The sequence below is a fragment of the Dipodomys ordii genome, unplaced genomic scaffold, assembly GCF_000151885.1.
Source record: "Dipodomys ordii isolate 6190 unplaced genomic scaffold, Dord_2.0 Scaffold41, whole genome shotgun sequence".
Classification (NCBI taxonomy): domain Eukaryota; kingdom Metazoa; phylum Chordata; class Mammalia; order Rodentia; family Heteromyidae; genus Dipodomys; species Dipodomys ordii.
In genome coordinates, this window is record NW_012267257.1 from 11,403,771 (window position 1) to 11,421,088 (window position 17,318).

General features: G+C 35.2%; 1 protein-coding gene across 3 annotated transcripts in view; it reads right to left on the reverse strand.

Moving 5' to 3' along the window:
- The window catches only part of Nipbl (Nipped-B homolog (Drosophila)), a 174,342-nt gene that overhangs the window by 58,022 nt on the left and 99,002 nt on the right, over window positions 1-17,318 (reverse strand). For all 3 annotated transcript variants that reach the window (XM_013018585.1, XM_013018583.1, XM_013018584.1), the window contains 3 exons: window positions 5,657-5,839; window positions 890-1,087; window positions 30-101 (listed from right to left, as the gene is read on the reverse strand). In XM_013018585.1, the coding sequence (XP_012874039.1) occupies window positions 30-101; window positions 890-1,087; window positions 5,657-5,839 (453 nt within the window). The remainder of the gene's footprint in view (window positions 1-29; window positions 102-889; window positions 1,088-5,656; window positions 5,840-17,318) is intronic.

The window sequence follows — 17,318 nt, forward strand, 5'->3', positions numbered from 1 at the left end:
ATATAAATAAAGATAAGTTAAAATGCTACCTTCAGGTGTTAGTTTTGGTTCATAAGCTTTCCTTTTCTTCTGCTTTTCTTTCTTCTTCATTTTTCTAGCAACTAAAAATGAACAAAAAGAAATGTTGAATCGCAGGAACAATTTCCATTTTTGTGTCTGAATATCAATTAAATGTTAAAAAAAACTGATTACAAATCTAAACTATATTTTTAGTTGGGTGTGGAGCTTGAACTCCAGATTAGGCGCTGTCACTAAGCTTTTTTGCCAAGGTCAGTGGTACTCTACAACTTTGAGCCATAACTCCACTTCCAGTTGGTTGGTGGTAAGTTTCCTATCCTTTCCTACAGGTCTCAGCCTTCTAAGTAGCTATGACTATAGGCTACTACTGGCTCTAAACTATACATTTTTAAAGTAGAAATTGAGAGTTTCTCATAACAAAATTAAAAAAAAAAAACCTTCAATGAGCCAGTGGCTCATTCCTGTAATCCCAGCTACTCAGGAGGCTAAGTTCTGAAGATCTTAGTTTGGAGCCAGCTCAGGAGGGAAAGTCTGAGATTCTCATGGCCAATTAACCAGCAAAAAACCTGAAAGTTAAGCTATGGCTTAAGTGTGGGAAAGCTAACACTGAGCAAAAAAGTTAAGGGACAGTTCCCAGGTAATTAATACCCTAGCGTACACACACACACACACACACACACACACACCTCCTAAAGTTAAATTATGTAAAAAAAAATCCATTAATACCCTAGTGCACACACACACACACACACACCTCCTAAAGTTAAATTATGTAAAAAATCCATTAATACCCTAGTGTACACACACACACACACACACACCCCTCCTAAAGTTAAATTATGTAAAAAATCCATTGACACTGATGATTTACCCTCACTAAGGCTGGGAGGAGGAGAATAATCTTCCATGTCAGAATCTGATGGACTTCGGTTTCGGTAACGACCACCACCTGAACTCCTTCTTCCTTCATGAGTGTGGCCACTTCTCCTATGATCCCCAGAGCTTCTTCTGTCACGCTCTTCATATTCCCAAGCTTTATCGTCATCTTTTTTATGCCGTTTCCTAGAGGCTAGAAGCAAATCCCCATGACAAATAATTTACCTCATTTGAAGAGACTACTAAAACCTGTACTTTACAATGAACCACATGGAGAGGGGAATCTTCATTTTGTAGGTCTAGGAAATTCTGGGTTATTCTGTCTCTCATGAAGTTTAAATTATGGTATGGAAAGACTTGGTAATTTTAGCATAATCTGGCTAGAGTTAAATATTTTTACATGAACTCAGCTTGCTAATAAACAGGAAGGCTCTACGAATTAGATCACAGTGTACATTTCAATAAAAGGCAGTCAGTAAGTCATTAAAGAGGTATGTGAACTTTAAGATTAATTAAGGCTTACAAAACAACCTTTATTTAGGATTTGGATTAAAAAAAGACAGAACCACCTTAAAACATTTAGATTATTGATGGAGAACAGGGTTTGGACAAAATAGTTAACTTTTGAGAACACATTACAGAATATGATAACCAAGAATTTCATCTATTATTTGCTAAGTTAATATCCATAACTTAGCAATAACTTCCAGTCTGAGGATCTCACATCACATATCTACAGAGATAGAATACACCTCAGTTCTCCAAAAAAAAAAATGAAGGCTTGCTAAATCCAAGAAGGAAAGTTTCTGAGCTTATACATGTTAAGTATGCTTATATGTTATCTTCATTCTTTTTCCCATCCCTTGAGGTTTATATGCATATGAATACTAACAGGACCCTTTAAGCAGATGTAGCAAAGAGATTTCACTTGATATAACAAGTTTCATCAACTAATAAGAACTGCCTAAAGCCTTAAGTTGAAAATAATTCTGAGTCCCAGGACAGTCACAATTCAGTAAGAAAAACTCATTAGAAAATTCTGCAGTGTTAAGTAGAGGGCAGCACAACTGACCAATATTCACTATAACTGATGGAGGGACCACCAAGTTAAAACTATAGAATGGATGTATCCAACTTTGTAATCATAAACTAGTTATTACCAGTAACCACTTGTTGATGATCAAGATCTATTCTTTAGCCTTTCTAAATATTTGTCTGATTTCTTTGCTTCCATGTAAGTGGCTTCCTTTTTGAATCCCTTATGGATCCTTACACGAATACAAAAGACAAATCTCTTGAATCCTTTACTCGGCTGACATTTAAAGACACCAGTCTCTGCATTCTAATTATACTTGCTTGGGTCACTGTCCATGCCTACACACTTTGGCTAATCTTACCTTTATATGCTAACCTAACTACTCCTCTTGAAGAATCTAGTTTGGTTTCTGGTTTTGAACACTTCTGTCCACTCTATGGATACAGAAGAAAAAGATAACTCTGTTTCCATTTTGTGATCATTTTTGCATAGCAAGAGGGTTTATATGAAGAACAATTTTGAATGGATATATTCAAATCTTCAATGATTTCCTTAATAATTAAGACATAAATCTGGTTATGAAGTATGATTAGTGTATGCGCTAACATTCCCTTCATGATGAATGTTGTCCTATGTGAATTTAAGCAGTTTTGTAGCATTGGTGTGACAAGGGGAGGGAGACAGAAAGAGGAAGAGGAAGACATAGGAGTGGGACTGGAAGAGGACAAAGAATAAGAGTTATTTTTATATAATATATAATAAATTGTCTTTTAATAAATACTGAAATGTCTATCAAATAAAAAATTGGCAACTAACAAACTTGGTTCAGAAAGTAGTATTCTACCATTTCAAATATGAGGTCGGTCTTGTGCTTATGAACCAAAACTAATATATGATCTATTTTAGTCTTTTTCCATGCTAACTAATTTCCTAAAAAACATATTCCCAGTATTCAAATTTTATCATGAGCCGGGTGCTGGTGGCTCACGCCTGTAATCCTAGCTACTCAGGAGGCTGAGATCTGAGGATCACGGTTCAAAGCCAGCCTGGGCAGGAAAGTCCGTGTGACTCTTATCTCCAATAAACCACTAGAAAACCAGAAGTGGCGCTGTGGCTCAAGTGGTAGAGTGCTCACCTTGAGCTGCAGAGTGAGTGCAGGGACAGCACCCAAGCCCAGAGTTCAAGCCCCACGACCAAACAAAAATATTTTTTATCATGAGAAAATACTTGAAAGATCTTCTAGTCAACAGAAATTACAGATAACTTGTTCTACTGAGAAAAACTATGTATGGACTGTGGAGACTTTTATTTCACATTCCTTAAAGTTTAGGCCATTTGGATATAAAGGAGTGAGTTAAAAATTCAACTTCTATGATACATTATTATGTGGTGCAATAAGGTTGCCAGGATCTCAACTCATTGAGGTTAGTTTGTCCTCTCTATTGTCCTTATTATTTTGGGAAAATCAGGGTAAGGGAAGAAGTTCAATTGAGAGCCACATAAAACAGGGTTGACATTCTGTTTTCCCTTTCCAATTTTTACCTGTATTTATTTGCCCATTGCTTCCTATATTTCTCTTTCGCTTCCTATATTCTCCCTTCCCAGTTTTCCTGGGGACTCAGTGACCTCATATTTATGCTACGGCTATTCACTTCTGTTTATCCTAACTTCAAAGTCACTTCTTACTCCTTTACTTTTTGAACAAAACTATTTATCAAATTTCAAAAAGTCAAAGCAGTATAATGTTTATAATTAATGTTCTTGTACTTTTACATTTAAATTGTACCATATTTTCACTACTGATTTTATTGTGGTATATTCTTGCTATTGATGTCAACTACCAGTTGAACATCTTTTTCTGCTCCCATAAATGGTCCTTTTTCTAAAGGTACTTCTATTGAAATAAACCAAGAAAAATAGCACGCAACACACACTGTGAAATCTTTTTAAAAATCTAGAGAAACTTTCCCTTTTTCCTTCCTTCTAGAGGAGGTTAAAACTAAGGTCCTTTAAGTTGTATTAGCTTTCAATATACTTTAGCAGAGATATAACGGGATCTATGGCTTTAAAATGAAGCCAAATGTTCCCATAAAATGAAACATTATCTTTCATAATGGAGAGCAAGGGAAAGAACTATGGCCACACTGATAACAAAAATGTATAGCACTGCCTCTCATATGTTTTACAATTACTGCGTATTTTTCCTTATGCTCTCTTTTCACTTAACTGTGAGGTAGCTTCAGAATTGTCATTAGTTTAGCAATGCAGGCAGCTACTACCAATCAACTGGAGTTGAAATGTAATTTAAAATAAAACTGCAGTTAAAAATCTTTTCTGCTGTTCTAGAAATGGTGATGTACTAGGGAGAATGAGAGAATGTAGAAAAACATGCGTATAAATGGGAGTGAGTTTCTGAGCCACCAAGTTTCCTTTCTCGCTTTCCAAAGCTAACCATGTTCCCATATGACCAAAATGTTTGATTAAAAAAATTAACCTTAGTCATTATAATACACTATGTGTAAATACATCTCATGATAATACAAATTGTAACAATTATACATAAAATTAAATGTCAGAATATCTTAGCTATATATTTCAATTTTAAAACTATTTGGATTTGTTCAGTATTCATAGTCTACTGCTCTAGCTTAAGAGCTCACAATTTTTAAGAGATCAGAGTAAATAAACATTGATTTAAAACTTTGGAGATGAAGCGCTTCCATCAGCAATATACACTTAAAAATGGCAGCATGCATCTGTCCTTCCTGCCCTTGCTTGTCACACCTCAATCTACAGATACTAGCTGGAAAAGGCAGAACACACTGGTGGTCTTTCCACTTCTTGTGGTCAATATGACTAAGTCAGCTGGCACACAAGTGAAGATCTCCCATAGTCTGTTTCCACTGAATGCCGTTTAAGTCAAACAAGTTGCTGACCCCTCTTGGCTAGGCTCAATTCTCTTGCTCCAGAAGAAGGAAGATAAGGATAAAAGAGAAGAACTTTTTCAGTGGACCAGTAGGAAGACAGGCGAGGTATAGCAAGTCTAGTGCAAAGACAGGTGATCACAGTGTTGTAGAGAGGTAGCTGTGTAGTGAAGAAGCCAGCTCTGGAAAACAGTGAAACAAGGGAGGAATTCCAGGACACAGCTGGGCAAAAAGGAGAAGCCAGGTCCAAACCACACAGATAATCCATAATATGGCTAAGCCATTCATAGTATAGTGATAGTATGGTTTTATTTTGTTTCTTAAACTGGCTATCTCCCACGTGTCCTTCAAGAGTCAACTTAAGTGTCACCTCTTCTGGTAAGCATTTTCTGAACCCCCCCCAACTCTGAAACTGATGTCAATCCAATGTGTTCCCATAGCATCCTGTATTTACTATTACTATTGCTACAATCATTTACTTAAATATTACCCCCAATAGACTAAAGACTCTTTGAGAGAAGGGTCAAATTTTCTTTGCATTCTGATTTTCAATGAGTAGTATATAGTAGTAGCTCAATAAATGTTTATTAACTACATTTTAAAACAGTAATTATAGATTATTTAAAATTTTTTCTTGGTGCCAACTGATCTTATTTCATACATTTTTAAAATTATTAAAAATTGCTATACTAGGTTATTAAGAATTAAATTAACCATGCTATTGCTATTGTTAACCCTCAATTTATAAGACAAGCACATCAATCTGTCTTTTTAATTCTTAAAAAAGGAATGGGATACTTACATTCAAAAGCTTCATCACTATCATTATCTTCATCTGAACTGATTTCAGCATATTTTGGCTTTTCATTAACTGTGCTACGCTTGCGTTTGTTCATTTTCACACGTTCACAAAGTGGCATGGTAGATTCAATTTCTGCCAGGAGTTCAGGGGGCAATTCTTTTAACACTGATTGATCTATACTACCTATTAATAAAATGCAAAAAAATTATTAAACCTGAAGATAAAAATTTTAACCAAATTAACACAAAAGCCCCAAAAGAGTACATTTTCTAAATTACCTTTTTTGTGGTATTGTTTGTGGGGCTTGAACTCAGGGTCTGGGCGCTGTCTCTGAGCTCTTTTGCTCAAGGCTAGCGCTCTACCACTTTGAGCCACAGCACCACTTTCAGTTTTTGGTGGTTAATTGGAGATAAGAGTCTCACGGACTTTCCTGCCCGGGCTGGCTTGGAACCGCGATCATCATATCTCAGCTACCTGAGTAGCTAGGATTACAGGTATGGGCCACCATTGCCTGGCCTAAGTTACTTTTTGATTGTAATAAAATATTACATTTACCACAACTATAACCCTTTTACCAATAAATGGATGAAACAATTCGTGTGTACATGCATATTCATGTAACAATTTAAAAATTTTTTAAGTTAAAAAATTTAAAAACATGACACTATCATAATAACCAAGGCTAATTCTATCAATGATTTTTTTTTTGGGGGGGGGTCAGTTGTGGGGCTTGAACTCTGGGTTTGGGTGCTGTCTGTGCTCTCTTCAGCTCAAGGCTAGCGCTATACTACTTGAGCCACAGTGCCACTTCCAGTTTTTTTTTCCTTATGTGGTGCTGAGGAATGGAACCTAGTGCTTCACACATGCAAGGCAAGCACTCTACCACGGAGCCACCTTCCTAACCCCTATTCAATGATTTTTGATTAATGCTTTCATTTGCCCACACTAACTTTTTTTTTCTTGTCAATGGTAAATGAAACCAGGAGCCTTGAGTATGATAAGCAAGTTTTGTACCACTTAAGTAAAATCCCCTAGCCCTTTTGTTTGTATTTTCATTTGGAGATAAGATCTCAAGGGCTGTACTGAAACTCATGATCCTTAGGTTTCTTTCTTCCAAGTACTGGGATCATAGGTGTGCACACCATGTAGAGCTTGTATTTTCTGATGCTAGAGACTTAGTGTAACATGACTAAGCAGATAGTATAGGTCCTATTCTTGGTAGAACCCAAATTTGTTATATACATGTCTGGAATAAGTATATATACTCTGAAACTAATGATATTTTTCAATACCATGGACAGGAGCTGGAGAAGCCTTAGCACCCCTTCCTTTTCTCCATGATCCTGAGCTTTATGTATTTTTACCTAACATTTCTCTATGATGTGAGCTTTATACATTTTACCCACTATTATCTATTTGACAAACATGTTAATATCCTAAGATTAGGGAGATTTTTCTTTTATTTTTGGCCAGTCCTAAGGCTTGAACTCAGGTCCTGGGTACTGTCTCTGAACTTCTTTTTGTTCGAGGCTAGCACTCTACCACTTAAGCCATGTCTGGTCTTTTCTGTTTATGTGGTTCTGAGGAATCGAACCCAGACTTCATGCATGCTAGGCAAGCACTCTACCACTAAGCCACATCCCCAGACCAAGGTTTTCCTTAAATCAATATATGTTTAACTAAACACAAGGTAGAAAAATAGACCTAAATATTTTCAACTATAAATGTGTACAACTGGGAATATTAAACTGAAATGTTATCAAAATTTGTTTCCTTGTGAAAGATTAAAATATGTAATATGTTGACCTTTAAAATAAAAATTACTAACATCATACTATCTAGTCCCACAAACATATATAATTTCTATGTAGAAAAAAGGTCTGCAGCATTTTGCATTTTTTTCTGATAGTTTGAAAATAAAGTATAAGTGCCAGATGCTGGTAGTTCATGCTTGTAATCCCAGCCACTCAGGAGCCTAAGACCTGAAGGATACAGGTTCCATGTCAGCCCAGGCAAAAAGTTTGTAAGATTTCACTGCCAATTAACTAGGTAAATGCTGGACTGGAGGTATGACTCAAGTAGTACAGTACCAACTGTGAGCAAGAAAACTCAACAAAAGGCCCTGAGTTCAAACCCTGGTACCAAATGTGCACATGTGTGCATGCGCGCGCACGCGCGCGCACACGCACACACACACACACACACACACACACACACACACCACAAAGCATAAGTAAAAACTATTCAAAAAATGTATTCTTGATGACTACTAAAGAACACAATTTTATATTACTTACCTATGTAAATCTTTGCATGAAAGTATAAAAGTCATGTCTATCTAATACATTTTATGAATTAGGAGCAAAATAAAACCCCTTAGTGGCTTATAGCATGCCATATTAGCAACTTATAATCAACAAAACACTATCTTTTATAACATTCAATTAATAGTGCTTATAAAAAGAAAATAAACCACAGTAGTAATTAAAGCATATAAAGTCTCAAGAAATACATCCAAATAGTGGAAGGGGTAACATTGATAATATACATTGTACTCATAAACTGATATGTTGAAACTGAAACCCTTTTGTACAATTAAAGACAATAAAAATATATAATCAAATAATTCAAGTTACAGAAATCGGCGTATTAGCTGAAGCAGAAGAATAACACATCATATCTCTTTAGAGATTTTATTCAGTTTTACGGAGGAGTTGTTATAAAACTTTCAGTCTCCTATTTTAAGGACATAAGTGACAATAATTTTACCTAATGAAAATGTAATACTGGTTTATGTTAGGGGTAGGCAGGAAGATTGTACTCAGTAAGACTGCATTATAGGCAAAATCCTCAGTAAATGCACGTATACAAGAAGATTAGTAAAAATTTTTAGTTGTAAAAATACTGGCCTAAATTTACCTGAGCATCACGAACCAGGATATGTCAAGGACACCTGTACATTCATGTTCAATTGCTGCACTATTCACAGTAGTTAAGATATGGATACAAATCAGATGCTCTACAATAGATGACTGGATCCCAAAACTATGGTACTTACGTACAGTGGAATTTTACACAGCCAATAGAAAGGATAAAATAATGTCATTCTCAGGGAAATGGATGGAACTAGAACAAATCATGTTGAGTGAGAAGGTAAGCCATGCTCAGAGAGACAAATGGCATGTGTTCTCCCTGATATATCAACGTTAGAGTTAAAATGCAATGGGATATGACAAATTATACAGTATTCTAGACACCCATATACAGTGAGACCAAAAGAGGATAGTCTTAGGAGAAAATCACCAAGGAGAAATACTCAAGCACCTCTTCATATGTACATAAAATAATATACATACTGAAATGAACTCCAAAGATAAAGAAACAAAGGACCCTTTCTAAATTTGTCTCTTCCCTTTCTGATGACTATGTATTCTTTACCACATATATGATATTTACACATGCACATCAGAGGGAAGGAGTGGGAGGGCGCAGAATCAGCAGTAAACAGGTTGAAAAAGTACAGCAGTGGAGCCCATTGGCTGCAGTGGACATTGATGAAAGTGAACCATGCAACTTGTGGGTAAGGATGGGAAGGAGGGAATGAGATATAATGAGGGAACAGATAATACTATTCAAAGGAAGGAAATGTACTTATTACCTGTAAAGTATTTCCACTGTATGTTGCCTCTAAAACAACAACAAAGTAATAAAAATACTGGCCTCAGAGAAAAAACTTTGACATAAGTGCCTGAGCACTTACATGGGGACACTTACATGGGGTGGTGGTAAATAGAAAACTCTGGTGATATCCCAGATGTTGGCTGCAAGATTGGTAAGGCTTTTATAGGATCAAAAAATTTTCCCCCCCAAATTCAAAAGCAGAAGAAGCATGTTAATAGCAACTCAGGGAGGAGTTACTAGGGTTAAATTTGTAGCTATTTTCTGTTTCTGAAGGCATCTGGGGAATACTTCTAAGTATTACAATGATCTATGAACTGGCAGGTCTTTTTAATTTTAGTAGTAATTTTCAAGTTGTGGTTCAAGCAAGTTGTGAAACCAACTTTGTGGTTTGTGAACAGCAAGCATGTGTAAAGGCAAAGAGAACAGAAAATTTGAGTTTTGTTTAGTAAAGATATGTATTTTTAATACGTGTTTACATGTATTATTACATAATCTCTTACCTTATTTAGTCAATACAAAAAAGGTTTGAAAGTGCTTTAAAGTATGGTTGCTACTTTTCAATACAAGTGAATAGGTTGAAAGGGTCTCTCTAGATGAATCTAACCCAAAGTGTAGTATCTGGCTAATTTTTTTTTTGGGGGGGGGGGTTGGTCATGGGACCTGAACTCTGGGCCTGGGCACTGTCCCTCAGCTCTTCAGCTCAAGGCTAGTGCTCTATCACTTGGGCCACAGCACCACTTCCTGGTTTTTTTTTTTTTGCTTATGTGGTGCTGAGGAATCGAACCCAGGGCCTCATGCATGCAAGGCAAGCGCTGTACCACTGAGCCACCTTCCCAGCCCTGTCTAATATTTTTTAAGCTAAAGATTCAAAAAAAAAAGTCGGGTGTCAGTAGCTCACGCTTGTCATCCTAATTACTCAGAAGGCTGAGATCTGATGAATGAAATTCAAAGCCAACCCAAGCAGAAATGTCCAAGAGACTCATCTCTAACTAGCAAAAATCCAAAAGTGGATATGTGGCCCAAGTCAGAACCAGTCTTGAGCGAAAAAAGCCAAATATGAGCAGGAGGCTCTCAGTTCCAGCCATAGTACTGTCACAGATAAATCATTTGATATGTTCAAATGGATTTACTCATTATAACTTGGTGGAAAACTGGTTATATCGAAGAGCTTAATTATGTAAACCTGGCAATTTTGATTTTAAAAGGTGCTAATGTTATATTTTTGAAGTCTTGTTGAAACCTAAAATCATTCAGAATTTCTTTAAGTTGTTTAAAAATATTTCTTAAAACCACTGTACCCTCCCTCACCATAGACTGGGTTTCTATATGCAGGAAATGTATTTTAAGAGAAATTATTCTCGGTTGTTGGTCGCTCATGCCTATAATCCTAGCTACTCACAAGGCTGAGATTTGAGGACTGCAGTTCAAAGCCAGCCCCAGCAGGAAAGTGTCAAAGAGACTCAAAGTCAGTGTGGCTCAAAGTGGCAGAACACTAGCCTTGATTAAAAGAACTCAGGGATCGCACCCAAGCCCTGAGTTCAAAACCCACAACCAACAACAAAAAAACCCAGAAATACTGTAGGAGTTATATGATAAGTCTACATCAAAGATGTAGGGGAACAATAAATAGATGCCATGAATTTAACTATGTTAGAAAGTGATAGTGTTACTAATATATAATGCTACATATTGGGATATCCAATTGCGGGAGATTTAGCTCAATATACTATCAACTACAGAATATGTTACAGTCATCTAGAAACCTGAAAATATGGTATAATGCATATGAAAGTTCACATGGTTGTATTTATACCACTGAAGTATCTGATCAGGTATTAAAATATATATTTGGGCTTGGCATAGCTCAGTATCAGAGCAATTTACTAACATGTATGAGACCCTGGATTCAATACTTAGCACTAAAAATAAATAAATAAAATAAAAACACATTATTATCTATTCAATGGACTATTAAATGAGGCTGAAAGTGTACAGAATTTTAGTAACATAATATTTCTATCACTAGCTTGGAATAGTACCTTTACCACATGGTTTAACATAAACAGGAGTAAAACTTTGTTTAATTTATAACCAAGCTAGTTTTATATTACTGTTCTCTAAAGATTGGCCAAAATGTTTTAAGTTCCCCAAACTGAAAAGCTTTTCTATTACTTTTAATCCCCAATACCCAATTCCTTAAGAAATACATGTTGTTACTCAATTGTTCTCTAATATCATAAATTTGATACAATCACAATGTATTTTATCTGGAGTATCTTAACAGTTTTAGAGAGGTGAAGACATCCAGAAATATTAGCTAAAGGAATAGTGCAATGACCAGAATGAATATGTAGTTATACAACACCATTTATGCATAAAATTCTTTTTGAAATTCTTAAAGATAATTTTTCTGTATCAGTAATTATAGAGAAATATACCCATAAAGTATAAAAAGATTTCAAAATTTGCAATGTGACTATTAAATATAACATACATAGTATATTATATAACATATAATTATATGTATATAATTTTATTTATTTTGGTGCTGGTCCTGGGGTTGGAACTCAGGGCATAGGTACTGCCCCTGAGTGTCTTCTTTTTTTTTTTGTTAGCCATGGGGTCCTCAGGGTCTGGGCACTGTCCCTGAGCCTTTTCCACACAAGACTTGTACTCTACTGCTTTGAGCCACAGTGCCAGTTCTCCTGAGTTTCTTTTGCTCAAAGTTTCTGTTGCTGAGCTACAGCTCCACTTATGGCTTTTTTGGTAATTTGAGATAAGAGTAACACAGACTTCCTGCCTTCAAACTACAATTATAAGATCTCAGTCTCCTGAGTAGCTAGGATTACAAGTGTGAGCCACTGGTGGCTGGCTGCAATGTGACAGTTTTTAAAAGCAATTTGAATCTGTACATACTTAAACTATTATATATTTGTTATATATCTATATATCATATATTTGTTTTATCCATTACAAGAAGACAAGTACTCAGAAATGCTAAGCATTCTGCTACAATACATATTTGGCCAGTTCTATAATTAAAAATATTAAACAGAAAGTAGAGAAAATTATTTTCTTTTTGGCAGTGCTTAAGTATTTATAGGGTTTTATAGGTTTTTGTTTGTTTGTTTTGGTCCGGTTGTGGGGCCTGAACTCTGGGCCTGGGCACTGTCCCTCAGCTCTTCAGCTCAAGGCTAGCGCTCTACCACTTGAGCCACAGCACCACTTCCGGTTTCTTTCTTTTTTGCTTATGTGGTGCTGAGGAATCAAACCCAGGGCCTCATGCATGCAAGGCAAGCACTCTACCACTGAGCCACCTTCCCAGCCCATGGTTTTATATTGCTTGGTAGGCAACTAGTACTCTACCAATTGAGCCACATCTCAAGCCCAGAGTTTGAAAATAATTTTAAAGTATACATTTACCTTTAATATGAACATATTTGCTTAAAAGGAAGTAGAAAGTACAAGTTTTAGGTATTTATTTGAGAATAATAAAGTTATAATAAAATGTCCACTTATATAAAATGTCAACTTTTTATCTCCATTGGCCTTAGGAAATACAGCCTGCAAGATTAATTTTTCCTATTAGTTATTTATATAGATAGTTTTATTGGGTCACAATGACCTGCATTCATTTACAAACAGTGATTATTTTCATACTACAATAGAGACAGCTGGCTCACAAAAAGCCTACAATATTGTGTATATTATATAATATACATTTTATGTATACTAACATATATAATAATATATAAATATATAATAAACAATATATGGTTATATTATAAACGCTGTTATATTATTATATAATATGTATATTATATAATACATACAAATATTTTATATACAATAAAATATACACAATATATAAAACATCTAAGATATAGTATATAAAATGCATTGAACTTTATATAATTATAAAATATTTTATATTTAAAATATAGAAAACATATTACACATAAAACATAAATATGTAATATATATAAAATATAATGTGTGTGTGTGTGTGTGTGTCCTGGGCTTAAACTCAGGGCCTGGATGCTGTCCTTGTGCTTTCTTTTGTGTCACAGCTCCACTTCCAGCTACTTTGAGGTTAATTGGAGATTAAAGACTCTCTAGCTTTGAATCACAATCAGATCTGTCTCCTGAATAGCTAGGTTAAAGACATGAGCCACCAGTGACCTGCTTATTATATTGTTTTTTACATTTACTCAAAATGAAACAAAGTGACACCTACTTTGTAAGTTGAGTCACTATATAGTTATCGTCTCTATAACTACAGGTCATTGAGATGTGGCTTATTGTTAGCTGCTTTGGGGACAGGTTCTACTAGCAATCAAACCAGAGGTTATTTTATGAAGACAAAATACTACAGGGTTAGTTTGTAGCAACTGAAATAATTTATATTTAACGAGGCAAAAGAAAATATTTTAAGAAAATACTCGATTTTAGTACTATACTTTAATATATTGATACTAACACCACAAAGGCTTCACCAGTGTTCAGTTATCAAACCACACACACACACAAAAAACATTCTTCTCTCTGCACTTTTCTAGCTCTTTCTCAGCTCTTTCCTTCTCTTCTCTTTCCCAGCTCCCTTCTCTTTTCTAGCTCTTTCTGCTCTTTTCTAGCTCTTTCTCAGCTCCTTCCTTCTCTTCTCTTTCCCAGCTCTCTTTTCTTTCCTAGCTTGCTCTTTCCCACCTCTTTCCCAGATGCTCTCTTTTCTAGCTCTGCTCTTTCTTTCCCAGCTCTTTCTCTTTCCCAGATCTCCCAGCTCTCTTTCCCAAGCCTTTCCCTACCGCGTGGAGGACCAAGATGGCCTTGTGCCAGCTGGAACGATGAATAAACCTACCACTTACCTGAATACCACGTGCGTGGTGCTGTTCTTACTTGGCTACCTCTTTTTAAAATGGTGCCAAAAAAAAATACTTAAAAAAAAGAAAAAAAACAATTCTTTCAATGAAATTTATTATGTAAATGACAGGCCACTACTCAATACAGTAAAGCAGAAGCCAGGGATCATGTGATGTTCTACTTAATATGCATATACACAATGTGAAAAATAAATGTGCCAGCAGTATCTTCAAATATAAATGGATTATGAAATATATATATAAAGTCATATTTTAAAAACTTTATTAAGTAAGCTCAATGAAAATTGCCTACATTTTTTTATATTATAAAGAACTGGGCAGACTAGCTCTTATTGTAATATTCATTTTGGTATTCCTAACTATACAAAGTAGGAAGGAAACTGGTTTCTTAGGTTGAAAAATCAAATGTACCAAGTATTTTAGCCTGGTGCTGGTGGCTCATGCCTGTAATCCTAGATACTCAGGAGGCTGGGATCTGAGGATTGTGGTTCAAAGCCAGCCCCGGCAGGAAAATCCATGAGACTCTTATCTCCAATTAGCCACGAGAAAACCAGAAGTGGTGCTGTGGCTCAAGTGGTAGAGTGCTAGCCCTGAGCTGAAGGGCTCAAGGACAGCGGCCAGGCCCAGAATTCAAGCCCCAGGACTGACCAAAAGTAATTAATTAATTAAATGTATCAAGCTTTGAAAGGGTAAAATTTTTCAAGGTTTTGATTCCTCTGTTTCTGGTATTATGATCTGTAGTGGGTTTACACAAGAATTTTCAAAAATTGCCAGAAAAAAGGTTTCTATTAATGTAGCTCTTTAAAAATCAGTATTAACTATCTACTGTCATAATTAGTACCAAAATTTTCTACAAATGGAAATCATCAGCACATAGTTTCAAAGTATTATTCTAAAACCATATCCAACCACAGGTAATTACAAATTCTATAATGAATATTCTCCAAAGACCTCTCTCACTAATATCACTACATTTAATATGCTCATAAAAAGACAAAATAAGTAATCTAAATTAGGAGCTATAAATGTAAATCTCTTCCATTCAGTCCAAATTTGTCAGCCCAAAGGATATTAAAAGAATTTCAAATTATCCCAAAGAATGAATTTTTAATATGTGAACAGCAGATAAAGATAAAAATTTATGGTTTTTCCAAAACGGAGCCCGAATCAACCACAAAAGTATCACGCAAATATTTAAGACTAATTCCTTTACTTACAAAAACCACATCTTCAAAGGAAAATCAGGTAATGTATACAACACAGCCAACAACCATGTAATATATACATGTAATATATACTACACAGTCAACAACCCACAACTGTCTTTCAAATACAAGAATAAGAAAAACTCATACATAACTCAGTGACTGCTAAGTTAGTAATAGATATTTCAAATAAAGCCAAAATTAGAACATTGGTACAAAGAAAATAATAGACACGGATCTTAAGATTCAAGCCAAAAGATATCTAACAAAGCATCTTGAAATGAATGCAAGGACTGAGACAATATTCTGATGAAAAGCTCTGCATATAATTGTAGATAATACATGTATATGCATACATAATCATGCACATGTATACAATATACTACTCTAATAGGAAGATGACTCATCTACATATATGACCTAACATGTCTAACACTTATGTTACAAGTCTATTTGACATTTACAGACAAAGGAATTATGTGTGAAAAATCATGGGAAATAATATAACCATTACTAAGTTGAAGCTATATTGTTTCTTAGTGTTGGTTAGCAGTTGTAAAAGACTGTTAAAACAGAGCTTAGAAAGCAAAGCTGATGAGCTGAGATGGTAAAGGAGAAAAAGATGATCCAGATCAAGGAAACAAGACGGTACCACTTTCCATCTTTCAATTTACTTATCTAAAACTGCTGAATTCAATCTTTATAAATGTAAGCTACCCCTGAACTTTCAGTGAAAATCTTGAAAGGAAATCTTCAAAAGAGTATAGGTTCTAGTGCTAGTCCCCACATTATATAACCTCTTTTCTATTAACAACAATTATGAAGAGTCATTCAAGTTAAGTAAAATAAACTGCTAATTTTGTAGGTCTGATTGCCATAATTTGAAAAGTCACTAGAAGAGTAAGCAGTTAGTGATTCAGCAGGCAATCATACTTATTTTAATTTCTGAAAAACAAAACGAAATACACCATGAAAAATGAATGCTTGATAAAGACCATGTTTAAAAAAAAAAAGCAGCACCTACATGTCACTGAAGAGAGCTTTTTTGGGTAGACAAGCTAAAATAGTATGCAACAAAAATAATAATCATACCTTCCACATGGCCTAATATATTGCAGTGCTATACAATTCAGCTTTCTGTAATGATGTAAGTGTTCTCTAAGTGAGTAATACAATGGCCAGTGACTACTAAAGAGAAAGTTTTTGATATTTACTCAATTTGTATGAATTTCAATTTAAATAGCCCAAAGAGGCTACTCTCAATAGCATACTGGGGAGTGTAAGTCTAGATTTTCACTATTTATTTGTAGGCAAGCAAAAATCTAAGTTCTTTATAAAGCTCTTTCATAGAATGAAAACAAATCAGTTCTAGTGCTTCAAAATTATATTTCAATTTGTTTATATTACATGATTAGATTGCATGAGCTAAAGAGGTCTTGTCATTAAAAGAAAAACCAAGCTGGGTGTGGTGATATATCTTTAAGCCCAGTTACTCCAAAGGTAAAGATCAGGACTGCAATTGGAGGCCATCCATTCCCTTCCCCCTCCCCCACAAAGTTTAGTGAAATCTCCACCTCAACCAACAAGCCAGGTGTGACAGTATACACTGTGATCCAACCTACTGGAGAGGCTTATGTACAAAGAATTACAGTCAACACCAGCCTGGGCCAAAACCTGAGGTTATTTAAAAAAAAATAAAGGGCTAAGGATTTAGGTAAATGGTAGAGCATCAGATTCTGAGTTCAAACCCCAGTGCTACCAAAACAACAATGAAAATTAATTATATTTTAAGCATAATTATACATTGAAATACAATATTATATTTTCTTCCCAACTGCCACTTAGGATTCTCTCACATGAAATATTACTCAAGTAGCCAGAGAATATAATTCAACTGTG